Here is a 23,579-nt window from a genome sequence, read left to right on the forward strand (position 1 = left end):
CCTCCTGTTGGTCATTTCTTACAGAGCAATAATATTCCATAACCTTCATATACCATAATTTACCCAACCATTCTCCAACTGATGGACATCCACTCATCTTCCAGTTTCTAGCCAGTACAAAAAGGGCTGAGTGGCTTGTATTCTTATAAATTTGAGTCAGTTCTCTATGTATTTTAGAAATGAAGCCTTTATCAGAACTCTTAGATGTAAATTTTTTTTCTCCCAGTTTTCTGCTTCTCTTCTAATCTTGACTGAATTTTGTTTATATAAAAACTTTTTAATTTAATATGATCAAAATGATCTATTTTGCATCTCATAATGTTCTCTAGTTCTTCTTTGGCCATAACTTCCTTCCTTTCCCACAGATCTGAGAGGCAAAAACAAACAAACAATCTAACTAACTAGCAAGGCATAGTTCTCCTGATTTGCTTATAGTATCATCCTTTTTGTCTAAATCATGAACCCATTTCCATCTTATCTTGGGAGAGGATGTTAGATATTGGTCAATGCCCAGTTTCTGCCCTACTATTTTTCCATTTTCCAGCAATTTTTGTCAAATAGGGAGTTCTTATCGCAGAAGCTGGGGTCTTTGGGTTTGTCAAACACTAGGTTTCTATAGTCGTTGGTTATTGCAACATATTCTTATATCATTCCTCTGGTACTTGGGAGAGAGGACAACTTCTCCAACTAGTAACTAGTAACTTAGAGATTATTTAATCTAACACCTTCCCTCTCCCACCTTGTCCCCCTGATCCTCTGCCATATTTCAAATGAAGAAACTGAGGCTTGGGAAGGTGAAGTGATTAAGGTAAAGTCATACGATCAGGGGTCAAGGACTGGCACTTGAGAAGCAGTAACTTTTTTTTTTTTTTTTTTTTTTTTTTTTTTTAGCAGTAACTTGTTGACCCATGTCCAGGTCCTGGACTCAGTTTCCAAAGTGAGAGAAGTGGGCTAAAATGACCTCTCAAAGCCCCTTCCAGCACTAGCCTTCAGTGTGTCTAATTTTGGAATATCTATTGCATGTGATTCCTGTCTGACAATTTGGGGCACTTTTTACATGATCAAGGGAGAGAATCTCATAACACAAATTGAGATGGAAATTAAGATTTTCATATTAATTTTGGTCCTTTTGATCTAAGAAGAAAAATCATGAGACCAGTAGAATTTGAGGGAAAAAAGCCAGAAGAGATGATATAGTTGAAATGACAAAGGACTCTTTGTGCCGAAATGAGTTTTTGGCCCTTGCCAGTTTTACCTGTAACTAATGATGCGTGCTCCAGGTCCTTCCTCATTTCTCTGGGTCAGGACTTAGAGTTCTCTGATGGTGCAGAAGAAGTTCCTTCTAAGCTATTACAGGTGGCCCTAAAGGCATAGCTTGTTGAAAAGTTTCACTCAGTGATCACAGGATCATAATTTTCTAGCCGGAAGGGTCCCGAGAGGTCACCTGATTCAAACTCATCTTACTGAGGAGGAAACTGAGGTCTCGGCCGAGGAAGTGAATTTACCTTTGGTCGCGTTGGTGGCAAAGTTGGGAGGGAAACCCGTGACCTCTGATTACAGGTTCTCTCTTGGATGGCTTTCCAAACCTCTGTCCCCATACCTGTTTCCTCTAACAGGTCATTTGCTGTACATTTATGAATCACTAGAGAATTATCTCAGATAATTCCCAGAAGTCCTGGCAAGTTTTGTGAAGTTTCATAAGATCTGTGGTGGGAGCAACTGGTTTATTTACCAAAATGGTCACTTTATTATTTTTATTTATATTATATAACATATATGATATATTAAATAACAAATAGTATTTATTAAATATTAAATCAGGAAAACTGGGAGCATTCCCTAGATGTGACTACAATGACCATAATACACCATCCATTTCAGAGGGGAGCACATCATAAAAGAACTAATATTAGGCACGGCTTTGACGTGGCATAATAACCACAATGACAACAACAATTATAATTCCCATTTATAGCAGATCTCAACAATCTATCTTTGAGCTAGGGGCCACTCTTATCCCCATCTCATCAAAGTGGTTCTTGTTTGTCTCTAGTTTCTAAGGAGGACCATGATGGCAGGGAGGTGCTGCCATGATATGCAAGTGAAATGGATTTAGTGAGGGAGGCTGGGTAAGGTCATTACCTCATTTTCCCTTCTAGAGCCATCTGGGCCAGTGGCAAGATAGAGACTAAGGACTGGAGATGGGCCTGATGCAATGGATATCAAAGAGAAAGTGGAGGCTGACAGAGGAGACACAACTAGTTAGTGATTGAGGCTAGGTTTGAACCCAAGGCTTCCTGCCTCCTAGTCCAGCACCTTCTCCACTATATAACATAGCACTTCTTCATTTAATAGTGAAGTGATCATGGGTAAATTATGTCCCTTCTTAGAGCCTTACTTTCCTCCTCTGGAAACACAGTGGGATTCATTAGGCTTCATCTGTACAATTCATCTCCCTGAGTACCACAGGTAGGATTCCTCTTTGCAGCCATCCCATGCTTATTTAGGCCGTGATGGGATCCAGCTAGAACACAAGCCAATGAGAGCACCACTGCTGCCACTGATCCTGAAACCTAGCCAGCAGGAAGCTTCCCAGCATTCTCTGAAGACCAGGACTACCAAGGATGGAAATATACAAATTGGGATTTCTCACCCTCTTTGGATGTAGGAAGTCAGAAGTAGGGAGATGGTGGGAGGGCACCAAACAGGAAGGAGAGGGAGGGAAGCTGTGATCCTCAGCCCTGCCTGCCTATCATGTCGTAGGTGAACTTCTTCGTGCAGGCCTCTAGGTGGAACGAGATGACTAAAATTGGCTGTGAAAACCTGGATGGCTGAGTCCTCCCTCTACCTTGAGAAGCCTTTGAGCCTGCGATGTAGAGTAGCCTTTGGTTTTTCAAGCCCTGATGAAACTAAGTCAAGCCCAGCACTGTGCTAATCTCTGCTGGGGAGGTGAAGAAAGGGCTAGATCAAGTATTTCGTAAGTACCTACTATGTGTCAGGTACTAGGGAGACAAAGAAAGGCAAAAGACTCTATCCCTGCCCTCAGGGTGCTTCCAGGCTGATGGGGCAGACAGTACCCAGACCCCTGTGAAGAAACAATTAAGAGATGATCACAGAGGGAAGGCCCTGGCATTGAGAGGGCTCAGGAAAGGCTGCCTGGAGGGGGTAGGATTTTAGCAAGGATTTGAAGGCAGCCTGACAAACCAAGAGGTAGTGAGGAAGGAGGGTGGACTAGGTCTGGGGGAAGGTCTTCACTGGGAGAAGAACAGCATGGAGATGGTGTTCCTGAGTCACAGACTGCATGGAAGGGAGCAAAGTGTGAAAGGCTGCAAGAGGAGGGAGAGGCCTAGTTATGGTGGGCCTTAAAAACTAATGGGATTTTGTGTTTGGTGCCAAGAGGTACTAGGGAGCCCCTGAAATTTATGGAGTTGGGGAGAGATGAGGTCAGATGAGATAAAACTTTGCTTACAAATTATTTCAGTTCTTTCATTGCCTCAGTTTCGTTGTATACAAAATGAGACCAAATGTAATGCCCTCTAGCTTTAAACCCACCCTAAGGTTGTGGGAAGAGTCAAATGAGAGAATATAGCTAAGGCATCAGGTGTCTCTAGGGTCTCTAGGTGGAGGCAGCCAGTCCGGCCAGGCAGAGGCCCAGCCTTAACCATCACTCTTGGCTGCCATTGCTGCAAATATGACAGTCTGTTTTTTCATTATACTCTTTGACAGTGATTGGGCTGGGGGGGCAGTGTCAGGAAAGAGTTCATATAAGGAGTAGGTGACACGGAAGTTGAGCCTTGAATGGAGCTGAGGCTCCTCTGAGACAAAGGTGAGCCCAGAAAGAGGAGGCAGGAGATGGCCCGGCTTGCACTGGCAGCAGCAGGCCATCTGATTTGGCTGGAAGCTAGTTTGTGAGGGGTAGAAATGTCATCAGGATAATGCCAGCTAGCATCTACATAATACATAAAGGTTTGCAAAGCAGCTTCCATGTCTCATTGATCCGCTCAGCAGCCCTGGGAGGTGGCTGCTCCTATTCATCTCAGTTTACAGATGAAGAAACTGAGGCAGGCAGAAGCAAAGTGACTTGCCCAGAGTCACACAGTTAAGGGTCTGAGGCAGGATTTTGATCTTACGTCTTCCTCTGTGCACCCAGCTGATATGCAACCAAATGGGAAAGGTTGGTCGAAACTAGATTGTAGTGAATTGTCAACACCAAGCAGAGTTGGTATTGTCTCGTAGACACAATTGGGAACCGCTAACGTGCAAGGAAAGGCTGTGGGCTGAGCTGGGTTTGGCAGATATCAGTTTGATGGTTGGAGGATGGATGGATGGATGGATTGGAGAGGGGAGAGGATGGAGGGAGAGAGGCCGTTGCAGTAGTCCAGGGGGGATACGGTGAGGGCCATCAAGTAGGGAGGTGGCTCTGCCAGTGGGAAGGAAGAGATGACCGAGCAAGATGCGGAGGCCAAACTGGCAGACTTGGAACTGATTGAATATGGAATATGACGGCTGGAGAAGTGTCATGGATGGCTGTGATTGGGAACCTGGGTGACAGAAAGGATGGAGAAGAGGGGGGCTGTGTGACCCTGGGTTAATTATTTGACTTCTGTTTGCCACAATTTCTTTTTTTGTAAAATGAAGATAATAAAAGGACTTCATCTCCCAGTGTTGTGAGGATCAAATGAGGGGATATTTGTAAAGTGCTTAGCACAGTGGCTGGCACAGTAGGTACTATGGAAATGCTTCTTCAGTCCTTCCACCTTACCAGCCTAGCACTGTGGAGCATTTGTGGTCAGGCCTGCCCATGGGAACATTCCCATGGTCCATGAAGTGAAGAGTGCTTCTGTTTCTCTCTAGTGACAGTCTGGAAAAGTTTATGGAGAGTCAAGGAGCAAGCAATCCGGGGATTCTTCTGTTGACAACAAACCTCAGTAAGCCCTTCATGCGACTGGAAAAATACGTGTCTCTCCTCCAAGAGCTGGAGCGCCACATGGAGGTAAGAGACAGGCCGCAAACTGTTGGCCATGTGTAGGGCACCTTTTGGGTAGAAAGCAGAAGCTTGCATTGGGTCTCTTGTTAGCCTCCTCCTTAGATTATCCTCTGAAGGAGGAAAATGGATCAGATGGATCCTAAGTACAGTGTAGCAGCAGTCCCAGAGGGGGAGCCCTTGGCAGGGCTTTTCTCCCCACTTGCCATGCCCCAGATTTCCTCTTGCCCCAGTAGTTATTGCCAAAAATGGCTTGATGAGACCAGGCTTGGAGCTACCTGCTCTTCAGCCAGGGAGTTTTGGGGCTCTTGGAGGAGCTCTATTCTTTTTATTCCTTTTATTTTTATCATTTTGACAACTCAATTTAAGCTTTGAGTTTAGTCTCCTAAGATCCAAAGTCGTGTTAAAACTTTCAGGTGCTTTCCAGGGAAGTTTAAACTCTGAAACGGACTCAGGGCTGATTTCTTCCTCTGTTGACGTAAAAATATATGAGTATTGACACATATTCACCTTCTTTCTCCCACTTTAACAGTTTTTATTGATCTCTTTCGTTCTTCTGCCTCCTTTATTTCCAAATGGATCCCTTTCCAGCTCTTTTCATAAAAGATAAAAAAAGAAAGAAATTAAAACAAAGTGGTTTAGTGAAACTGGAAAAAAAAACCAACCAAGTCTGACTGCTCCTTACCCATAGTCCCCTAACTCTGAAAAGAAGGAGGGGTGCCCTTTTACTTGTAGAGCTTCTATCTTTACCCAGGATAATGGTACTACAGCTATAGCAAGCTCATTTAAATAAATAGGACTTGGCCTCAGGCCTTAAATGGGCTAATAGACCCTTGACACTTCTTGGAAATATTTCAGCCAGCGAGCATTTCATGAGCACCTACTATGTTCCTAGTCCTGTGCTATCCTGTCTATATATTCTGCGGCTGTAGGTGGGGGAAGAGGGCCCACTCGGGGAGGTTGCATTTACCCTAGTTGCTCTTCCTGTTGTCTGGGGAAAGGTTTGAGGTTTTAAAAAGGCTCGGTTAACTTTAAAGAAAGAGGCTATGTATTTCTCTACTAGCCCCGCTGTGTGCAAAACCACATTCTCAGGGTATAAGACCTGTCTTCTGCCCAGAGGCAGTGGAGGAGCTGCTGAGCCAAGGCTGCCAGAATGAGGTTTCTGTTAGAGCTCAGCAAAGAGCTGACCTCTGGCTACCTTGCCAACAGCTGGAACATCTCTGGCTTGTCCATCACCGGCTATCAGGAAAAATCCATTTCTGTTCTTGTTCAGTACTGTGAAAAAAAATTTTTTTTTTAAAAGACCAATCTTTTTCCTGCTTGAACCCCATCCTTGACATTCCCCTTCACTCGAGCCCTCTCTACTTCCATTTGGTCCAGGCAGCCTGTTTCCTCCCACCATTAGATAACTCATCTCTAGCAGGCTCAGAGGCTTGTTCTGGCTTTCTGATTTTCTTAACAGAGCAGTTAAGCTAAAGAGTGGGTCAGAATATGAAAAGGACAGCATGGAATACCGATCTCTGATGTTTTATCCACCCTCTTGAATTTGAAAAGGAACAGCTTGAATCTAGGAGTCCAGCCTCTTTCTCCCTGCTCCTTCCTTGGAAGAACTTACAAAAACAGGAGTGGCACATGGGAGAACCCTCAGACTAGCAGAGTAGCTCCTTCAGATGAGGCTCCTCCAGGTTCAGAGTCTGCTTTGGAGCTGTAGCCACTCAAACCCATTGCTCAGGAGCCCCCACCAGTATGTTTACCTTTACTAGTCAGCTGGGACATGACAGTTAGTTCAAAGCAAAGATATTTAATGAAAGAGAAGATATATTTTTAAAATAGCACAAAACTTCAGCCCAGAGGGAATGCCTTTATCTTTCCATCGCTGAAGCAGATTACTGCATTGATTATGTTTCTGTGACCAAGCAAAGCCTTTTTTAGGCTTTGAGTTTCCTTATGTATCTGTCCTGGATCATAACCGTAGTCCACCCAGCTTAGTATTCTGTCACCAAGGGATGACCCTAGGGAGAGTATTTCAAGTGGTTCTTTGGTGACATTGACTTCCAGAAGTTAGGGAGGTAACGGAGATATCTCTGTCGTCCTTTGGTTGCCAGCTCTAGATCCATCACTTGGGACATGAACCAAGGAATCTATTCATATTTTCCACTTTGATGACTTACTTGGGGTTACAGGTTCCATGAGATTCTTGGGGTTATAAGTTCCATGAGATCCTCGGGCCTTGTTTCAGAAGTAATCTTTGGAAGGAAACATTGACATTTTCCAATTTAGGTTTAGGTCGGCTCCTAAAACATCAATATGGAAAGATCTTTGCAAAGCAAATTTGGCTGACTATTACAACTCCTGTTCTGTACCCCAAATTCCCATACTTCTGGCATCTTGGCTTAATGATACCTCCCTTTGGAAGGATTCTTTTTCCTCCTCCTCTTTCTCTTGCTCTTCTTGTTTCTCTTCCTCCTTTTCCTCCTCTTCCTCCTCCCTTTTTCATCCTCCTCTTCTTCCTTCTCATCTTCTTTCTGGACCCAGGATGTCATTGACATCAGCTTTTGGTGTGGAGACTACCTCTACTGACACAGATCAGAGATGCCCTGTTTGTAATGCAACCGTCCTAGAGAGTTGCCTGGGGACCCTGAGAAGCAAAGCAGCTTGTCACACAGAATTCTTATAGGTAGTCAAATGAAAACAACAAAAGGGGAAATGGGGACTTGTGGGTGACAGAATCTATGATGTGAAACCAACTGCCTAATGTGGCCAATCCTTCTTGTAATGGAGGAGAATGGGATGCTGGGATTCTCAGTACAGTGGCTAAAACAAAATTAAGGGAGTTTCTCTTTTCTTGTAGGAGTCTCATCTGGATCACCAGGACGTTCTGAAAGTGATCGGATCATTCAAGGCTCTGGCGGTAGGTGACGGTCCCCATTTCTGTGCTGTGTCCCTAAAACCAGTGACTCAAAACTGACACTTTTTTCCAAGTGCAAAGGTCTCAAGAGTGGAAACAGTGGGCTTAGGGGCAGCACCACCAGGTTCAGGTTTCATTTAACTTTTGTCTTCTCCGTATTCCAAAAAATTGTGCTTACCTATCAAAGCTTGCAAACCTGAGTCTATGAAGTCAACGCATTTTCAATATCTGCCACATGAAGCATCAATGTGTAGGTGGGGGATTTCCTTTTGTGTCTATCTCTACCCCAGTATGGACCACCTTGTACTTTGTGCAACTCATGAGTCACCGAAATGAGCCCGACATGAATGTTGGAGCTGACTGCCAAGAGGCAGCAATGTGGAAGTTCATTCATAGCAAGGAAGTAAAAATCCCTCCTGATACCATGAAAGGAAAAAAGTGCTTCACGAAGGTTGGGTCTTTTGATACCTTACCTGTTCTTCCAAGGACACCTGTGGTCTTGGATTTTTAAGGCGGTCATCATTTTTTTTTCACCTCCTTATGGTCAAGTCACCATTTCCCTGAAATTGACATGGAAAAGAGAAAAGGATTCTGGGGGAATAGTCACAGGGAGGTGAGCTAGCCAGACTGGAGAATCTCAGTTTTAAAGGATCTTTCCTTCTTTCATTCTCTGGGTGCTTTGTGACACATCCTCATCTCTGCTTGTTTTCTTCCCTTTTTTTCTTGGCAAGTGACTTACCCAACTTCACTATCAACTTCAAGACCCGAGGACCCTATAGCTCAGTGTCTACAAGGTATAGCTTGGCCTGCTTGGCTTTCTTGCCCCCCTGATCAGTTTTTGTGCCCTTACCGTATTCCTTAGGATTCAGATTATACTCCATTACTAGTGGGCTATATTGACTTCTGACCCTTCTGCACATGGTATGGTAAGAATCATAGGAGGTTTGGGACTGGCCTTGTGATTTCATTGATGTGATGAGGAAGTTCTCTCTACTCCCTGTACCAGTGGAAAGTGGCACCTTCTCTGAGAATTAGGCTCTTTGAGAGTTGCCCACATCCCTGAACCATTAAGTGTCCTACCCAAGCTACCCAGCCAGTAGCATTCAGAGATCTTGCTGGTTCCAAGGCCGTCTCACCATCTCTGACACTGTCCTGTAGCCTTCAGCTAGTTGCAAAGTACTTCCCACTTATCATTGGTGAAATAGAAAGAGTACTGGCTCTGCACTTAGAGGGTCTAGGTTTGAATTCCACTTCTCTCTCCTGCTGCCTCTGTGACCTTCGGCAGGTTATGGGTTTTGTGCTTTGTTTTTACCTTTCTTTATATCTCCAGCACTTAGCATGGGGATCTAACAAACAGTAAGTGCTTAATAAATGCTTGTTGACCAAGAGGCTTACCTTTCTGGTCTTAATTTCCTCCTCTGTAAAATGAGGGGGGTTGGTTAGATGGTCCTTAACATCCCTTCCAGTTCTAAATTTGTCCTGTTGCTGTTCACATGAGGTAGGCCTGATATTCCTCATTTTATGGAGATGCAAACTGAGGACCAGAAAGGGGAAGCATTTTCTACAGTGACATAAAATCGCAAACTTGAAATTGAAAGAGACCATCTTGTCCAATCCGTATGTGAACAAGAACCATCCCAAATGTTCCTAATAAAAGGTGGCCATTGCTTGAAGACCTCCAGAAACAAGGAGCTCACTACCTCCTAAAGCAGCCCCATGCTCTCTGGGATGGCTTTCACTGATGGGAAGTTTTTATTTTCCTGGCAGCAAATGAAATTTGCCTTTTTGCAATACCCATACGTGGTTTCTAGTTCTACCCTTCAGGGCCAGGCCAAATGACTCTCCTGTTACCATGAATGAGCCCTTAAGCCATCTCTTCTTTTTTTTTTAAATTAATTTTATAATTATAACATTTTTGACAGTACATATGCATAGGTGATTTCTTACAACATTATCCCTTGCATGCACTTTTGTTCCGAATTTTCCCCTCCTTCCCTCCACCCCCTCCCCTAGATGGCAGGCATTCCCATACATATTAAATATGTTATAGTATATCCTAGGTACAATATATATGTGCAGAACCGAATTTTGTTGTTGTTGTTGTTGTTGCAAAGGAAGAATTGGATTCGGAAGGTAAAAATAACCTGGGGAGAAAAACAAAAAATGCTCACAGTTTACACTCATTTCCCAGTGTTCCTTTTCTGGGTGTAGCTGATTCTGTCCATCATTGATCAATTGGAGTTGGATTAGCTCTTCTCTATGTTGAAGATATCCACTTCCATCAGAATACATCCTCATACAGTATCATTGTTGAAGTGTATAATGATCTCCTAGTTCTAGTCATTTCACTCAGCATCAGTTGATGTAAGTCTCTCCAAGCCTCTCTGTATTCCTCCTGTTGGTCATTTCTTACAGAACAATAATATTCCATATCCTTCATATACCATAATTTACCCAACCATTCTCCAATTGATGGACATCCATTCATCTTCCAGTTTGTAGCCACTACGAAAAGGGCTGCCACAAACATTTTGGCACATCCAGGTCCCTTTCCCTTTTTTATTATTTCCTTGGGATATAAGCCCAGTAGTAGCACTGCTGGATCAAAGGGTATGCACAGTTTGATAACTTTTGGGGCATAATTCCAGATTGTTCTTCAGAATGGTTGGATTCTTTCACAACTCCACCAACAATGCATCAGTGTCCCAGTTTTCTCACATCCCCTCCAACATTCATCGTTATTTGTTCCTGTCATCTTAGCCAATCTGACAGGTGTGTAGTGGTATCTCAGAGTTGTCTTAATTTGCATTTCTCTGATCAGTAGTGATTTGGAACACTCTTTCATATGAGTGGAAACAGTTTCAATTTCATCATCTGAAAATTGTCTGTTCATATCCTTTGACCATTTATCAATTGGAGAATGTTAGCCATCTCTTCTGCAGCTCCTTTGACTGATCCTCATGTGACTTGATATCAGGGCCTTTTTTTATGGTGCCTAGTCTCTTTCCCCTGGACATCTCCAATATTGCTTCTAAAGTGCGGCACCTAGAATTAAGTACGGTGTTCCCTCCAGATGTGATCTGACCATGGCAAAGTACACCGCCTACCGTCAGATCCAGCTCCTTAGTTTGGGATGCACACTAAGATAGCATTTGCTTTCTTGGCTGACTTATCATTATTGATCTATATTGATCTTATAGTCCACTGAAACCATGGGACCTTTTTCAGTTAGACTGTTTGCTAGCCACGCTTCCCAAATCTTAGTCCCTTGAAGTCAATTTCATTTTTTTTTTTACTTAAACGTAAGACATTAATTACTTATTCTTATTCATTTTTGTCTTATTAGACTTCAAGCCATTGTTCAAGCCTGTGAGAATCTTTGCAATCAGTGTATTATCTCTGTCTGTCTGTCTAACTACTGACCTATCTCCAAGTCTACCTATGTAGCTGCTAATCTTTTCTTTTCTTGGCCAGATATAGGATCTGCATCTGTCTGAATCAGGATTCTTGCTGCTCCCATCTCCTTTTGATCTGTTTCCCTTGAGTTTTTGATCATCTCTACTGCTGTTCTTCCCGCATTGCAGCTTCTTCCTTTGGTATAGAGCAGGGGTTTCTCAAATCATGCTGCAGGGAACCCCGATACACCCCAGATTTATTTTTTTCAAACAAACCTTTTGTTGTCTGTTAATGGGCATTCACAAGAATAATTCTAGAGGGTTTCTCTTCAAGAATTCTGCCAAAGTTTTGTTTAAATTGAGGAGTTCTAGCATTGTAAAAGTTTGAGAACCAATGGAATTTAATTTGATAGAAACAATTTTCTCCTTCTCTCTTCCTTTTTATTTGATGATTTGTAAAAGTATGAGCTTGTACTTTCTCATTTGCTCTTGTCAGTTGTCTCCTGCCACAAGCCTCATGTTTCTATATTTTGAACCTTGGGCTCCAGAATTTACTTTCACTTGCCATCTTCTTAACCTTCCTTTTTCTTCTGAAGCTTTTGCCTTCAATGGGCAGCAATGGTGCCAACACCACCTGTATCTCTGAGGGCTTCACTTTCTTGCTCATGACTTCATGACCTTTGACAGTAATTTCTAGGCTTTGTTTGGCCTTTTCCTTTGTGCCTACCTAAGTCGCCCGAACTGGGTGGTTGTTGTCTGTTTTGCTATATCTTGGAAGAGTTTCTGTCACATTCTGGAGGACGATTGTCACCTTGACAGATAACTGCCCCATTCTCCCCTTCGGTGGGAGTCACTGCTCACTACAAATTCATATTTTCCTCTCTGAGCAGTAGTAGATGAATTCTCACCTGAGCAGATCCAGCCACATCCTCATTCCTTGGGAGAAGAGCAAGCACTTCCTCCTTAAAGGATCCAGCTCTTTTCCCTACAGAAAGAGCCTCCCATTTCTTACCTACTCCAATTATGTAGTGGTCCTGCTTCTTCCCTTCCTGTACAGTTCCATTTTAGCTAGGCTAAAGTGGCTAGGAAGTGATATAGACAGCCTTCAAAACAGGCTTGCCCAAAACTAAGGCTAAATCCTTCGCCTCACACAGTATGAGAAAAGTTGTGATGGTTTTTTTGAAGAAGACAACAAAGGTTTTAGGGAAAGCATGAAATGAAAACAATCCACCTCACTTGGAATGATGGCATAGCTCAGCATGTGCTCACGTATGCACTTCCTGTGGGGGGATATCATTAAAATGTTCCGCAATGTTAACATTTAAGAGAACTTCAGTGCTTTGTATATTCGTAAAACACAGTTGGCAAACCGGGAGGGAGGGCCTTCTAGCTTTGCTATCATGGAACTGAGTTATCCCAGGCTCTGGACTTGGAAGAGATCTCAGAAGTTAGCAGGTATCTGAATGAGTCCACTCCATATCATATCATAGCTGATAGTGCCCCAACCTTCACTTCAAAATTTCCAGCGAGTGGTGAGCCACTGCCTCTTTATGTGGCTCACTCCATTCAGGGACAGCTGGAATCGTTAGGAAGTCTTTGCCTTACATGAAGTCTAAATCTGTTTCCCTTTATGTAGGCAACTTTATACTTCTATCCATTGTCTTTTCACTCCGGCCTGTAATCTCAAAAAAAGGTTCTTTTTGTCGTCCTTAGCATTCTTTGCCAGTCCCAGCTCGTTCTGAATTACAAGTAATTTTCTTCATCTTCTCCTGAGACAATTTATTGCATTATTTAGAGAGACCTACTGCTGGCCTAATTAAAGCGTAAGCCACAAAACATATGTTTTCGCTACAAGAATGATTTGAATGGTAGTGACATAAAGACTAGGATTTTCTTTTCAATCTTTGGGTTATTTTCATCTTATTGTCTGTTTTCTCTCATTTTCAAGAAGCTACTTGAGGACTGAGCAAAGTGGAGATTTTAGCTAAGCAGTTGGTAAAGTTGTTTATGACAGTCCTGTGGAAAATATGGAGATGTTGGCTAGAATATACAATCGGATGGGTTCGGAACTGGTCGAATAACTGGATTAATAGGAAAGTCATTAATGGTTCCATAGCAGAGTGGAAGGAAGTCTCCAGTGGAGTGACCCAGAGATCTCTGCTTGTCTCTGTGGCCCTTAACTTTTTAATCAATGACCCAGATAAAGGCATAGATGTCTTGCTTCCCAACTGTGCAGACAACACAAAGCCGAAAAGGCTGGTAAATGTATTAGATCGCAGAGAGAAAATTTAATACGGACAAAAAGTATGTAAAATCTTAGATCTGATTCAGAAATCAAATTGAGAAGTAGAAAATGGAGAAGGTGGTTCATCTGAAAAAGAGCTAGCGATGTCAGGAGATTGTAAGCGAGCCCGGTATGGGTCAATAGCATGATACTGTGGCCCAGAACGCAAATGCATTCTTAGGCTGTGTTAAGTGAGACATCACGTCTCTGTGATGGTGGTAACGTCATCACACTCAGTCAGGGATCTACTACATCTGGAGTGTTACGAACCGTCACGGGCACTCTGATTTACGAAGGTCACTGATGATCTGGAGAGCATTCCCAGGAGAGCCATCAGGCTGATGAAGGCCCTTGAATTCATGCCTCATGGAGATTGAGCAAAGGAACTGGGAATGTTTGACTTGGAGAAAAAAAGTCTTAGGGGCAAGCTGTTAGCCAGCAGGTATTTCCAGAGTGACTGGCACTTGGAAGAGGGATTAATTCTAATTGTACTGCTTGACCCTGAAGGGCAGACTTAGAACCATTGGGTAGAAGTTGCAAGTGTAGAAAACCTTTGCAGCCTTGAGGGATGTCCTAAAGTTAAATTACATGTCTCTCCTCCCCTTTGTTAAGATGACATTGAGCAAAATCTGGATGGCCACTTGTCAAGAAAATAGAGAATATACGTGTACAGATTGGACTGTGATTTCTTTTCCTCTGAACTCTGAGATTCTGTGATCAGCTCCCCTCCAAGGCTTACATTCTACACACTTTCTACCCCTCCAAGGCCTGTAGGGAGTGATCCAATCTACCTTATAAGTCTAATCGTCCCAAATTCCCTCTGACTTGAAACTTCTTTCACCTCCATTTACCCAGAAAGCAATTCTTGCTTTGAATGAGAATGGTAACAAAGTGCTTTGGCTCCACAGGCTCAGTGTCAGGACCTGAGAAAGAAAAAACAACTGGAATTGCAGATTCTTTCCGAAACCATCCAGGGCTGGGAAGGAGACGATATAAAAACCCTGGGCAGCGTCATCTTTATGTCGCAAGTAATGGTACAATGTGGCAACAGCGAGGTAAGAGATTGCGACTTTGACGTGACTCTTTCCTCTATCGGGGCCTAACGTGAGGATTTTTGGTCCAGAAATTGAGGCTTACTTTCTGGCTAGCGCTGTATTAGGTACCCTAGTCCTTAGGGAAGAAACATGAGGGGTGCTTTTTTGCCCTTGAGGACTTGGTAATTTAGCTGGGAAGGGAAAATAAGTCCACAGGAAACCTCTAAAAAATACAATAAAATATTATATTCTATGCAATATAATACAGACTGTCCCAAAAGTCTGAATGCAGTTTTAAGCTTTAATAACTTGAATAGCTTAAAACCATATTAAGACTTTTAGGACACGCTGTATATGTATATTCATGCACATCTACATTTACATACATATACATAGATATGATATTTAAGAGAACCATGAGGCTTTTCACCTTCTACGAGACACCTACATCAAGATGGATTGCTTCTGTTTTTTGCTGCTAGCACAGGTATAGAATAAAGAAGGATGGAGGACAATGACCACTTGTTTTCTTTACTTAGATCTAGTGTTTATTCCAATTCATTTACATGCTAAGCCTAAAGGGAAATTTTAGTAATCTCTAATCCTAAGTCAGATCATTGTCTGGGATCCAGGACCAAGACCAGAGGTAGAAATGCAAGATTTAATCTTAGCCTTCCGACAGTGTCCCTGGCTTTCGTCCAGCAGCATCATTTAACCCTCGGCCTTCAGAAATCCATTTTAGGAGCTAAAAAAAATCTCCTAAGAGCTGGATAGACACTGGACTCTGACGTCTACCTTCCAAGACCTTTTAGAGATCTACTTGTCTGTCTGTGTGCTGCCTACCTATTTTTGAGTAAGTGTCAGAGAGAAAATCCCCCTCGATGAGTTCGGGCGCTCAGCATCACAGAGATGTCATAGGTTCGTGTAAATTGGAATGATGAAGGAAGGCTTTTTTGAAAGAAATGGGGCTTCAGTTGCACATTGAAGGATGGGAAGGGTTTGGTTCAAGAAATGGAAGAGATTCCATGGAGAGAATTTTAGCATTGTTGGCCGGCTAGAAGAGGGGCTTAATGGAGTGCCGAGATTAGCGGCCAGATGGAAGAGTTTAGGACAGAGCCGTGGCAAAGGAAGTGTAGACCGTACAGACAAGGAATTTGGAGGATGGAGGGGGAGCAGGATGGGATCAAGATTGGAGGAAGGAGTTGGCTTTTTAGCTTTGTTTAGGGTAGAGAGGCTCCAAGTGTATCTAAAGGCGAAGGAGAAACAGTCAGCAAAGAAGGGATTGAAGATACTGGATAAGGGCAGAAGCCTAGCAACAAAGGCCTTTGGGAGAGGGAAGGGCCTGTGATGGACTCTCAGCCACCTGTGGGGTTGGCTTTCAAGATGAGCAGAGACTTCCTGGTCTATGAACTGGCAGAAGGATGAGAGAGTAATGGTTTAAAAATGGCTGAATTAGGGAAAGGGGTAAGGAAATGAAAGCAGATGCCAGTTTGCCTCTCTTTTTCCAAGCCCATAGAAGGCCCTTGGGAAAAGGGACGCTTTTGATGGCCCCTCTCTAGTCTAGGTTTTCTTAATCCTCCCCATGTCCCCGGACCTCTTTGACAGTGTGGGATTGCCTATGGATGCATCTCTTCTCAGAATCATGTCTTTAAAAAATTGGAGGAAATGTTAAATTTCAGTTAGAGATCAGTGAAAATGGCGATGGATTTTTTCCCCCATCCAAGGTCATGGACCCCTCTGATATCTAGGAGTCCGTGGTTAAAGAAAACCGTTTTTCTGGTTGGACTCTGCTTAAGGCAGCTCTGTTTGTGGCTGGATTTAGAAGTGTCTGAAAGAATGATAACTCTGTTCCTGAATGTTCCGAAGTGTCATGACCAAATATTTGATGCAAATGCTATGGTAATGAACTTCCTGCACTATGTAATATATCCCCTTTCCTCTACTCGCCCCTCCCTGCTCCAACCTGCCAATTTTTTTTCACCAAGCTTATAATTTCAGAACTCATTTTTCGTGATGTGAAGTGAAATCATTGGTGAGCATGGCCACTTGGCCTGCTTGGTTAGCTATTGGGAGTTTCCAAGTCTCCAAGCTTAGTGAAGCTGCTCTGTGTTTTTGCATGTGTAATGGGAGTGCTCTAGTGTCCTCCTGACTCCTTGTTGTCCCGGGCTGAGGCCTGTTGAGGGCCATCTTTTAAATGCCGAGGGCCAGGATTCCCGAGGATGCCAAGGGGAATACCCAGAGTGAGGCAAGTTTCTACTTCATCCCCCTGGAGCAAAGAGAGACCCTTAGCGAGTGATTTGGTCACCTTGGTCAGGAGCTGTGGTCATGCCAGGAAAGGATCATGGGGTGGGGTTAGAGTGCTGGACTGAGAGTCAGAAAAATCTGGGTTCAAAGCCTGTCTCTAATCCTAAAGCCTGTCCCTTTTTTGTCTTCATATTCCCAGTGCCTGGCATAGTGCTTAACACATTAGTTTTGTTGATTGATTCGCCTTTCTGAGTCTCAGTGTTTCCATTTGTTGAATTCTAATGATGGTGCCTTTTTCACAGAGCTACTGGGAGGTTTATTTGAGATAAAAGTGTTTCACAGATGTAAAAGTGCTATGCAAATTTTGTTATCTTTATGGAGAAGAGAAGGAAGAACCTGTTAGACTCATTTTAAAGTACAAATGTCATAGTCTGTGGCTTCATTCAGTTTTGAGGACAATTGCCTTTTTATGGACTTGTTGGCAGGGGGAGCCGAGCATTGGGTTTGGGGTCGGAGGACCTGCCATCTTCTGTGTGTCCATGTGATCTTCCTCTGGGCCTCAACATGCTGGCCTCTGAGCTAGAGTTTTAGGCCTGGGATCCTGTGAGCCAGAGACCAGAAAATATTCTGTGTAGAGAGTCCATATACATGTATCTCCATGTTCATATATACAGTCTTGCATCCACATATGCAATACACATGCGCACACAGTACATATACACATTCACTGTGATATACATACGTACACATGTCTGTATATAAACTTACAGATGCACACACATATACATTTTTAGTAACTGATATTTCTATAGTCCTTTAAAGTTTGGAAAATATTTCATACATATTATCTTATTTGGTCTTCACAACAACCCCGTGAGGTAGGTGCTATTGTTATCCCCATTTTACAGTTGAGGAAACTGAGGCAGTTTCCACAGTGAGGAAGTGCCTGATCACATTTGAAGTCAGGCCTTCCTGATTCCACACACGGCATGTGGGGCCACCCTTTTTAACTTGAGGCCCCCTTAAAAAGCCGTACCTGTTTTCTGAACTTGCTGCATTTCTCTCACTTCTCCCTCTCTCTAGGAGAAAGAAGAAAGATATTTCTTATTATTTTCGAGCGTTTTGCTCATGGTATCAGCCAGTCCTCGGATGAGCGGCTTTATCTATCAGGTGAGTGCATGTCGGAGCCATTGTCGCTCTTCAGGTGCCCCTGCTCTGCATGTGCCAAACCTCTGTCATCATCATTGCCAGAACGGCAGCAGTCTGACAGCCCGGCGCTCTTGTCTGCCCGCCCACACACCCGGTCCTGACTTCCTTAGTTATTAGCCGCATCCCATAAGGGCAGAGAGATTGTCCCTTAATTCTTGGCGTATTTTATTTTATCTTGATGATTGCATCGTGTGTGCTCTCTGCTCCGGCTGTCATGCTGGGCGTCCATATGCGGAGGTCTAAGGGGCTGTCTAGACAGTATTAGCGATAACACTTGCCCACCCCATATCATTGACATTTAAAAAAGAAAAAGGTCATCCTAATGATGGCCGCCCTGTCTAATTGGACTCTCCAAGCTGTGTACTTTAGAAACCTTGTCAGACTTTTTAAAAAGGTAGATTTCTCTTGCTGTGTAATCTTGGTTCATCAGGGGCCCTAGAAACATCTAAAACTCCAAGTTACTGGTAGGTGGGCCTCAGACCAGCCTGAGTCATAGCAGTGACTAGCAAGGAATTCTGGCACCTGGAGCAGATTTAGCTGGGGGCCCATCTCAGGTACATAGTTGAAGTAGACTGGAGACAAGAGTTGGGGATCTTGAGGCACTGAGAGGCTAGGGTACTCAAAAGGGGATGGGAGGGCGGTGGAGAAGACTGATTTTGTGGAGTGGAGAGAGAATGACCCTAGATATAAATGGGCCCCATAGGTCCATAAATGGTAGCAGCCAGTGCTGGGATTAGATGGAGTGAAACTCAATGGAGGTGATGTGTTGAGTGATGATATCAGGGGAGGGTCTGAGGGTGGCTATGGGTGCCAAGGAGATGCCAGTCCGGCTCTACTTTCTGGGGATGGGAGAGGAGAAATAGCCAGCCTGGGAGAAGGCACCAAGAACAGTGGGGGCCTTCAGGAAAAAGACAGGGTTCGGGGAACATCAGAAAACGGGAGGAATGTGAGAGAGAACATTCTAGAATGAAGGGTAATTTGTGAACAGTGCAGGAAGGTCATAGAAGACTCAATGGAAAATAAAAGGGCTAGGGACAAGGACAAGCTATGACTGAACTTCCCAGGTGGGGGGAAGCAGGATCCCAGCCCCCATACTAATCCTGGGTCCCCAGGTCAAGTGGGGCAACCCACTTCAGTGGAAAGGCTTGCCAGGAAAATGGCATGGTGCCATTGGGCCCCTAGTGAGTGCCAGCCTGAACCCTGGACAAGGGAATGAGATTGCTCAGATTTTCCAAGGGAGAAGCATTATGCCCCCACCTCTTTTGGACCGGCCTCAGTCATCCCTGGGAATGAGCTCACTAGCTCTGCATCCCCAAATTCTGACAGTTCAAAATACGATGAAGGCTGAGAGACAAATACCCCCAGGCCCATGCTTCCACAGGCAAGCTCCCTGTTTTTCCCTCTCTTTTAGCAAGTTACAACTCAATTTGAAGAGACTTATTGATAAATGAAAGAGAGGTAGCAGGACTTCATGGATGGGGTACTGGACTTGGAATCCAAAATCTCTCCCCGCCCCTTAATAACTGTGTGCCGTTGAGCAAGCTAAACTTCCTGGGCCCACTTCCTTCATCTCTGAAGTGGAATGGCTTGGATTGCTTGGTCTCCGAGGCCCAGTTCAGCTCCGCGTTGGTGATCCCATGACCCTCGTGTGAAAAACTCAGCCATCAGCTCCTGAGAAAGTCAGAGATGGGGATGGGAATGAGCGGGCCCTTGGAGAGTCCATCCTCAGTAACCCCTTCTCATTCTGCCAGGGAAAACTCCCAATTGCGGGAATGATGCTAACCAGACTGGATGAAAGCGAAGGCGCTGACTACTCATTTGAAATAGCAGGTCAGTAGCACATGGCTCCTTTGCTGTTTGGTGCTGGTGTGGCGGCAAAGCCAGTGAGCTTTCCCTGGATTTTGGAGGGGCAGGCACGTGGAAGAGGAATGAACTCAAAGTCTCTCTCCTAGCCGTCAGCCTCTCCCTTCTCCTGATCCAAGACCCTCCCCCTCCAGGGGCATGAAGCCTTCCCCGCCATGGCCCGGTGGGAGCTGGGATCTCACCCACTGCAGGCTCTCAGCCTTTTCCTATGTACTCAGCTCATCTGAATTTCATAAGCTCCTTGAGGTCAGGGATTCTGTGATCGTCAGCTTGTTTTTTTGTTTTTTTCCTGTTTGTACCTCCAGCTCTTAGCACAGTATTTGGCATATAGCGTACCCTTGATCAATCCTTTTTGATTGACTCATTTGTACATTGGACCACCTGTACTCTGCAGAGCACTCAGTGCACAGCAGGTATTACAAATTGTTTATTGAATTTAATTACGAGCTATTGAGGTGCAGCAGAGGTGACCGGTGGGAGCTTCCTGTCCTTTCCTTCTTGCCATCCATCTTCAGGTGGAAGGCCTCGAAAGGCCCAAAGTCTGGGAGCAAGAAGCCAAGCAGGCTGTGGATAGACTTGGTTCTCCCCCAGTCTGGGAGAATGCAAGATCTGATCCTGTCTAAAAAAAAACCAAATGTCCTCATGTAGTGGGGACGGGGGTGCAGGAAGGAAAGATTTCCTCACAGTGAGAACTGTTCTTACAATGGAATGGACTCCCTTGGGGGGGGGGGGCGGGGAGTCAGTCGAATCGTAGAGTTTAGACTTGGAAGCAGCGCTCATCTTGAGGATTTAACGGTGGAAAAAGCTGGAACATCTGAGTTCACATCCTGCCTCAGACTATCTGTGTGACCCTGGGCAAAGCACTTAACCTTTCTGAGACCGAGGCAACTCTCTAAGGCCCCGTGCTGCAGAATAGTATTTGAATTAGACTGGTGACAGATGTTTCCGCTCTAGAAATTCTCCAGACTGGAGCTTCTTAAACTTTTTCCATTCACAAACCCTTTTTGTCCAAGATGTTTTTGTACAACCCCACATTTCTAGGTGTAGAAGACAGGGATACAAATCAAAAATTGACCTCAAAGAAATCAGGATTTTGTGGCCCCCACATTCAGTTCCAAGACCCCATTTGAGAGCAGGATCCTCAGCTTAAGAAGCTGGGCTCTAGGCCACCAAAATTAAAAGTACTAGAGACAGCATGGAAGCCTTCAGCTCTCAGGTCCTCAGGTAGAAGTGACAGGTGCTTTGTTGGTCTGTTGGTGGAGAGAATTTCCGCCCTAGCGTTTCCCCGGACCGATGAAACCGTAGGTCTGAACGACAACCAAAAAACCATTTCGATATGTGAGCCAAAGAGACATATTCTGTTGTGGTTTTGCTGTCTCTTCAAATGGATATAAGATAGGGATGGAAAGTCAAAAGGTGCTTTCTGTGACACACTCCTTTAGGAGGACTTAGGAAGGAAGGTTAAATGAATGAAGCATTTATGATGTACCTACTATGTACAAAGTGCTGTGCTGAGCGCTGGGGATACAAACAGAAAGATCACGGCCCCTGCCTTCTTAGAGCTTATATTGTTAAGGGAGGAGCCAACAGCTGGGGAAGATTCCTTCTACAAGGCAGATGGGAGAGTCCCATGATCCTTAGGGTGCAATGGCAAAGAAGATGGTCAGGTCTCTTCTTTGACATTATCCTCACCAATAAGAGGAGTGATTTCTGACACAGCCTTTTAGCAGCGACAAGGACTTGGAAGGCAGGATTTTTCTTTTGTGGTCTTCAGTAGTCTTGACTGTGGAGCAGTAGGCAGGGATCTGGGGGGGGGGCTGTTAAGAGGTGCCCCCGCACAACTCCTTCCAAGCAGGGGGTCGGCGACCGATTGCCTCCTCTGGCAGAGCCGATGGCCAAGGTCCACTCACCTTCCATGTTTTATCACTTGCAGGCCCCCTGTTTGAGAGGATGACGGTGTTCTGTTCCAACAGCCAGGATCTCCAGGAGTGGCTGGATCACCTGCACAGACTGCTCAGGGGCACTAGTGCGGGCAGCATGCTCGTGAAAACCCAGTCGTGGAGCGCCCAGTCTGTAAGCACTGGGCTTGGTTCTGCCCCTGGGGAATCTGATGAGGTCCAGGTATCGATGAATCTTTCCACTTCCACGGCAAGCCCCGTGTGTCACCCTGTGTGTGGAAGACTTCCGAAAAGCCGCCAGCATGTGTCCTGTGTTTGTATAGCACACCTTAGCCTGATTTTTAGCAGGCAGAGAACTTACTAACATAGTTGATGAGACACACACTAATGCATGGCCAACAGTAGCGATGTAGATGCTAGTTCTTAGAGAGCTGTACTTTGGCCACCTGTAGCCAGAAACGTACTCTAACAGCAGCTAACAGCTCATGGTTTGCAACGGGAGTTTCTGCTTGGGAGCATCCATGAATGAGCCAGTTTTCTTGGTGACGGGCATCGTATTGTGAACGGTTCCAGTCCCAGTTGAAACTTTAACTCATATTGCTGTAGAACTTTCTAGTTCCCAATGCTCATTCCCTACAAAAGCCTTATGAAGGTGACTAGTGCTCACATCATGAGGCCCATTTTACAGAAGATGAAACTGGCTCAACAACTTCCCTGAGCTCGTGTAGCGAGCGGATTAGTGGGCTGGTGCTTGAATATTATGTTCTGACTTCCCTTTGGGTGCTTTTTCCTTCCCTTTGTTGCACTGAAATTATAATCGCTTACACCGTGTCCCCTGCTGCCTCCCCCCGGCTGCTCCTATGATTTATTCTTTTGTGCGGTAGCCTGACTTTGAGTAGAGACTTCAAAGGGAAGCAAAAAGTGATCAAAGGTGCTGCCCTGGAGTTCCTGAAATCTAAATTAGAGGCTGTGACTCAATGGCCTTGGAAGTCAGACTCAGGAGGCCAGTATTCCCCATATCAGCTCTGTTTTCTTGCCCCAGAAAATAGAACCTGCCTGCTATCTTAAAAAAAAATTGAAATTAAATTTGAGAAAACAGATAATGCATCTCTCAGATGGATTAGTTCACTTGGTGCCATCTACATGGCAAAGCTACCCCATAATCTGGGCTGGGAAAATTTAGCAAGACTCTAGGAAGCTATCCTCCCACCTGTACACGGGTGGCTCATCTTCCCCTTTCCCTTTGCCCTTTTCTGGGGTAGTAGAACCAACAAAACCATCCTGGGCAAGCCCCTTCCTAACTCTGGGCCTTTGTTTCTCCATCTGAAAAATGAGGTGGGGGTGGGGATGGATTCTCTGGCTCTCTCCAGCCACATCTTTCTCCGTTCTGTGCCTATGATTTGTTTTCTTCCCATGTACCCCATTACGGTAGTATTGACATGGCAGAACGCCAGCATCTCATGAGCCATTTTCCCAGTCTTCTAGCGCTGTCGGACAACCTCGAGGACCCCTGGAGCCTCCCCCAATTCAAAAGCCCTGGAGTTTAAGTTGTCTCAGACCCGCACCTCCTCTTAGACCTTCGGCAGCTCTGGGTTACAAAGAGGTAATCTCACTACAAGGGGTCTGTTTTTTGGTGCTGAGAAGGGAAGTTCAGGGCCATTCCCCATTGCTGGAGGGTCATCCGATGAATGGGCCAACATTTCTGGGATCCCCCACACTTAGCCAGAGCCCTTCATCGTCTCCACTATTAGATTTACTGG

General features: G+C 44.6%; 1 protein-coding gene across 7 annotated transcripts in view; it reads left to right on the forward strand.

Annotated features, from left to right (window-relative positions):
* ARHGEF6 (Rac/Cdc42 guanine nucleotide exchange factor 6) overlaps window positions 1-23,579 on the forward strand; it is a 112,731-nt gene that overhangs the window by 79,269 nt on the left and 9,883 nt on the right. For 6 of the 7 annotated variants that reach the window (XM_074278626.1, XM_074278625.1, XM_074278624.1 and 3 more), the window contains 7 exons: window positions 4,855-4,993; window positions 7,836-7,895; window positions 14,480-14,626; window positions 17,933-18,019; window positions 19,810-19,888; window positions 21,855-21,994; window positions 23,297-23,422. In XM_074278626.1, the coding sequence (XP_074134727.1) occupies window positions 4,855-4,993; window positions 7,836-7,895; window positions 14,480-14,626; window positions 17,933-18,019; window positions 19,810-19,888; window positions 21,855-21,994; window positions 23,297-23,422 (778 nt within the window). Of the gene's footprint in view, window positions 1-4,854; window positions 4,994-7,835; window positions 7,896-14,479; window positions 14,627-17,932; window positions 18,020-19,809; window positions 19,889-21,854; window positions 21,995-23,296; window positions 23,445-23,579 lie in introns of all 7 variants that reach the window. The other variant, XR_012484288.1, reaches the window with a different exon arrangement.

The sequence above is a fragment of the Sminthopsis crassicaudata genome, chromosome X (genome assembly GCF_048593235.1).
Source record: "Sminthopsis crassicaudata isolate SCR6 chromosome X, ASM4859323v1, whole genome shotgun sequence".
Lineage (NCBI taxonomy): Eukaryota > Metazoa > Chordata > Mammalia > Dasyuromorphia > Dasyuridae > Sminthopsis > Sminthopsis crassicaudata.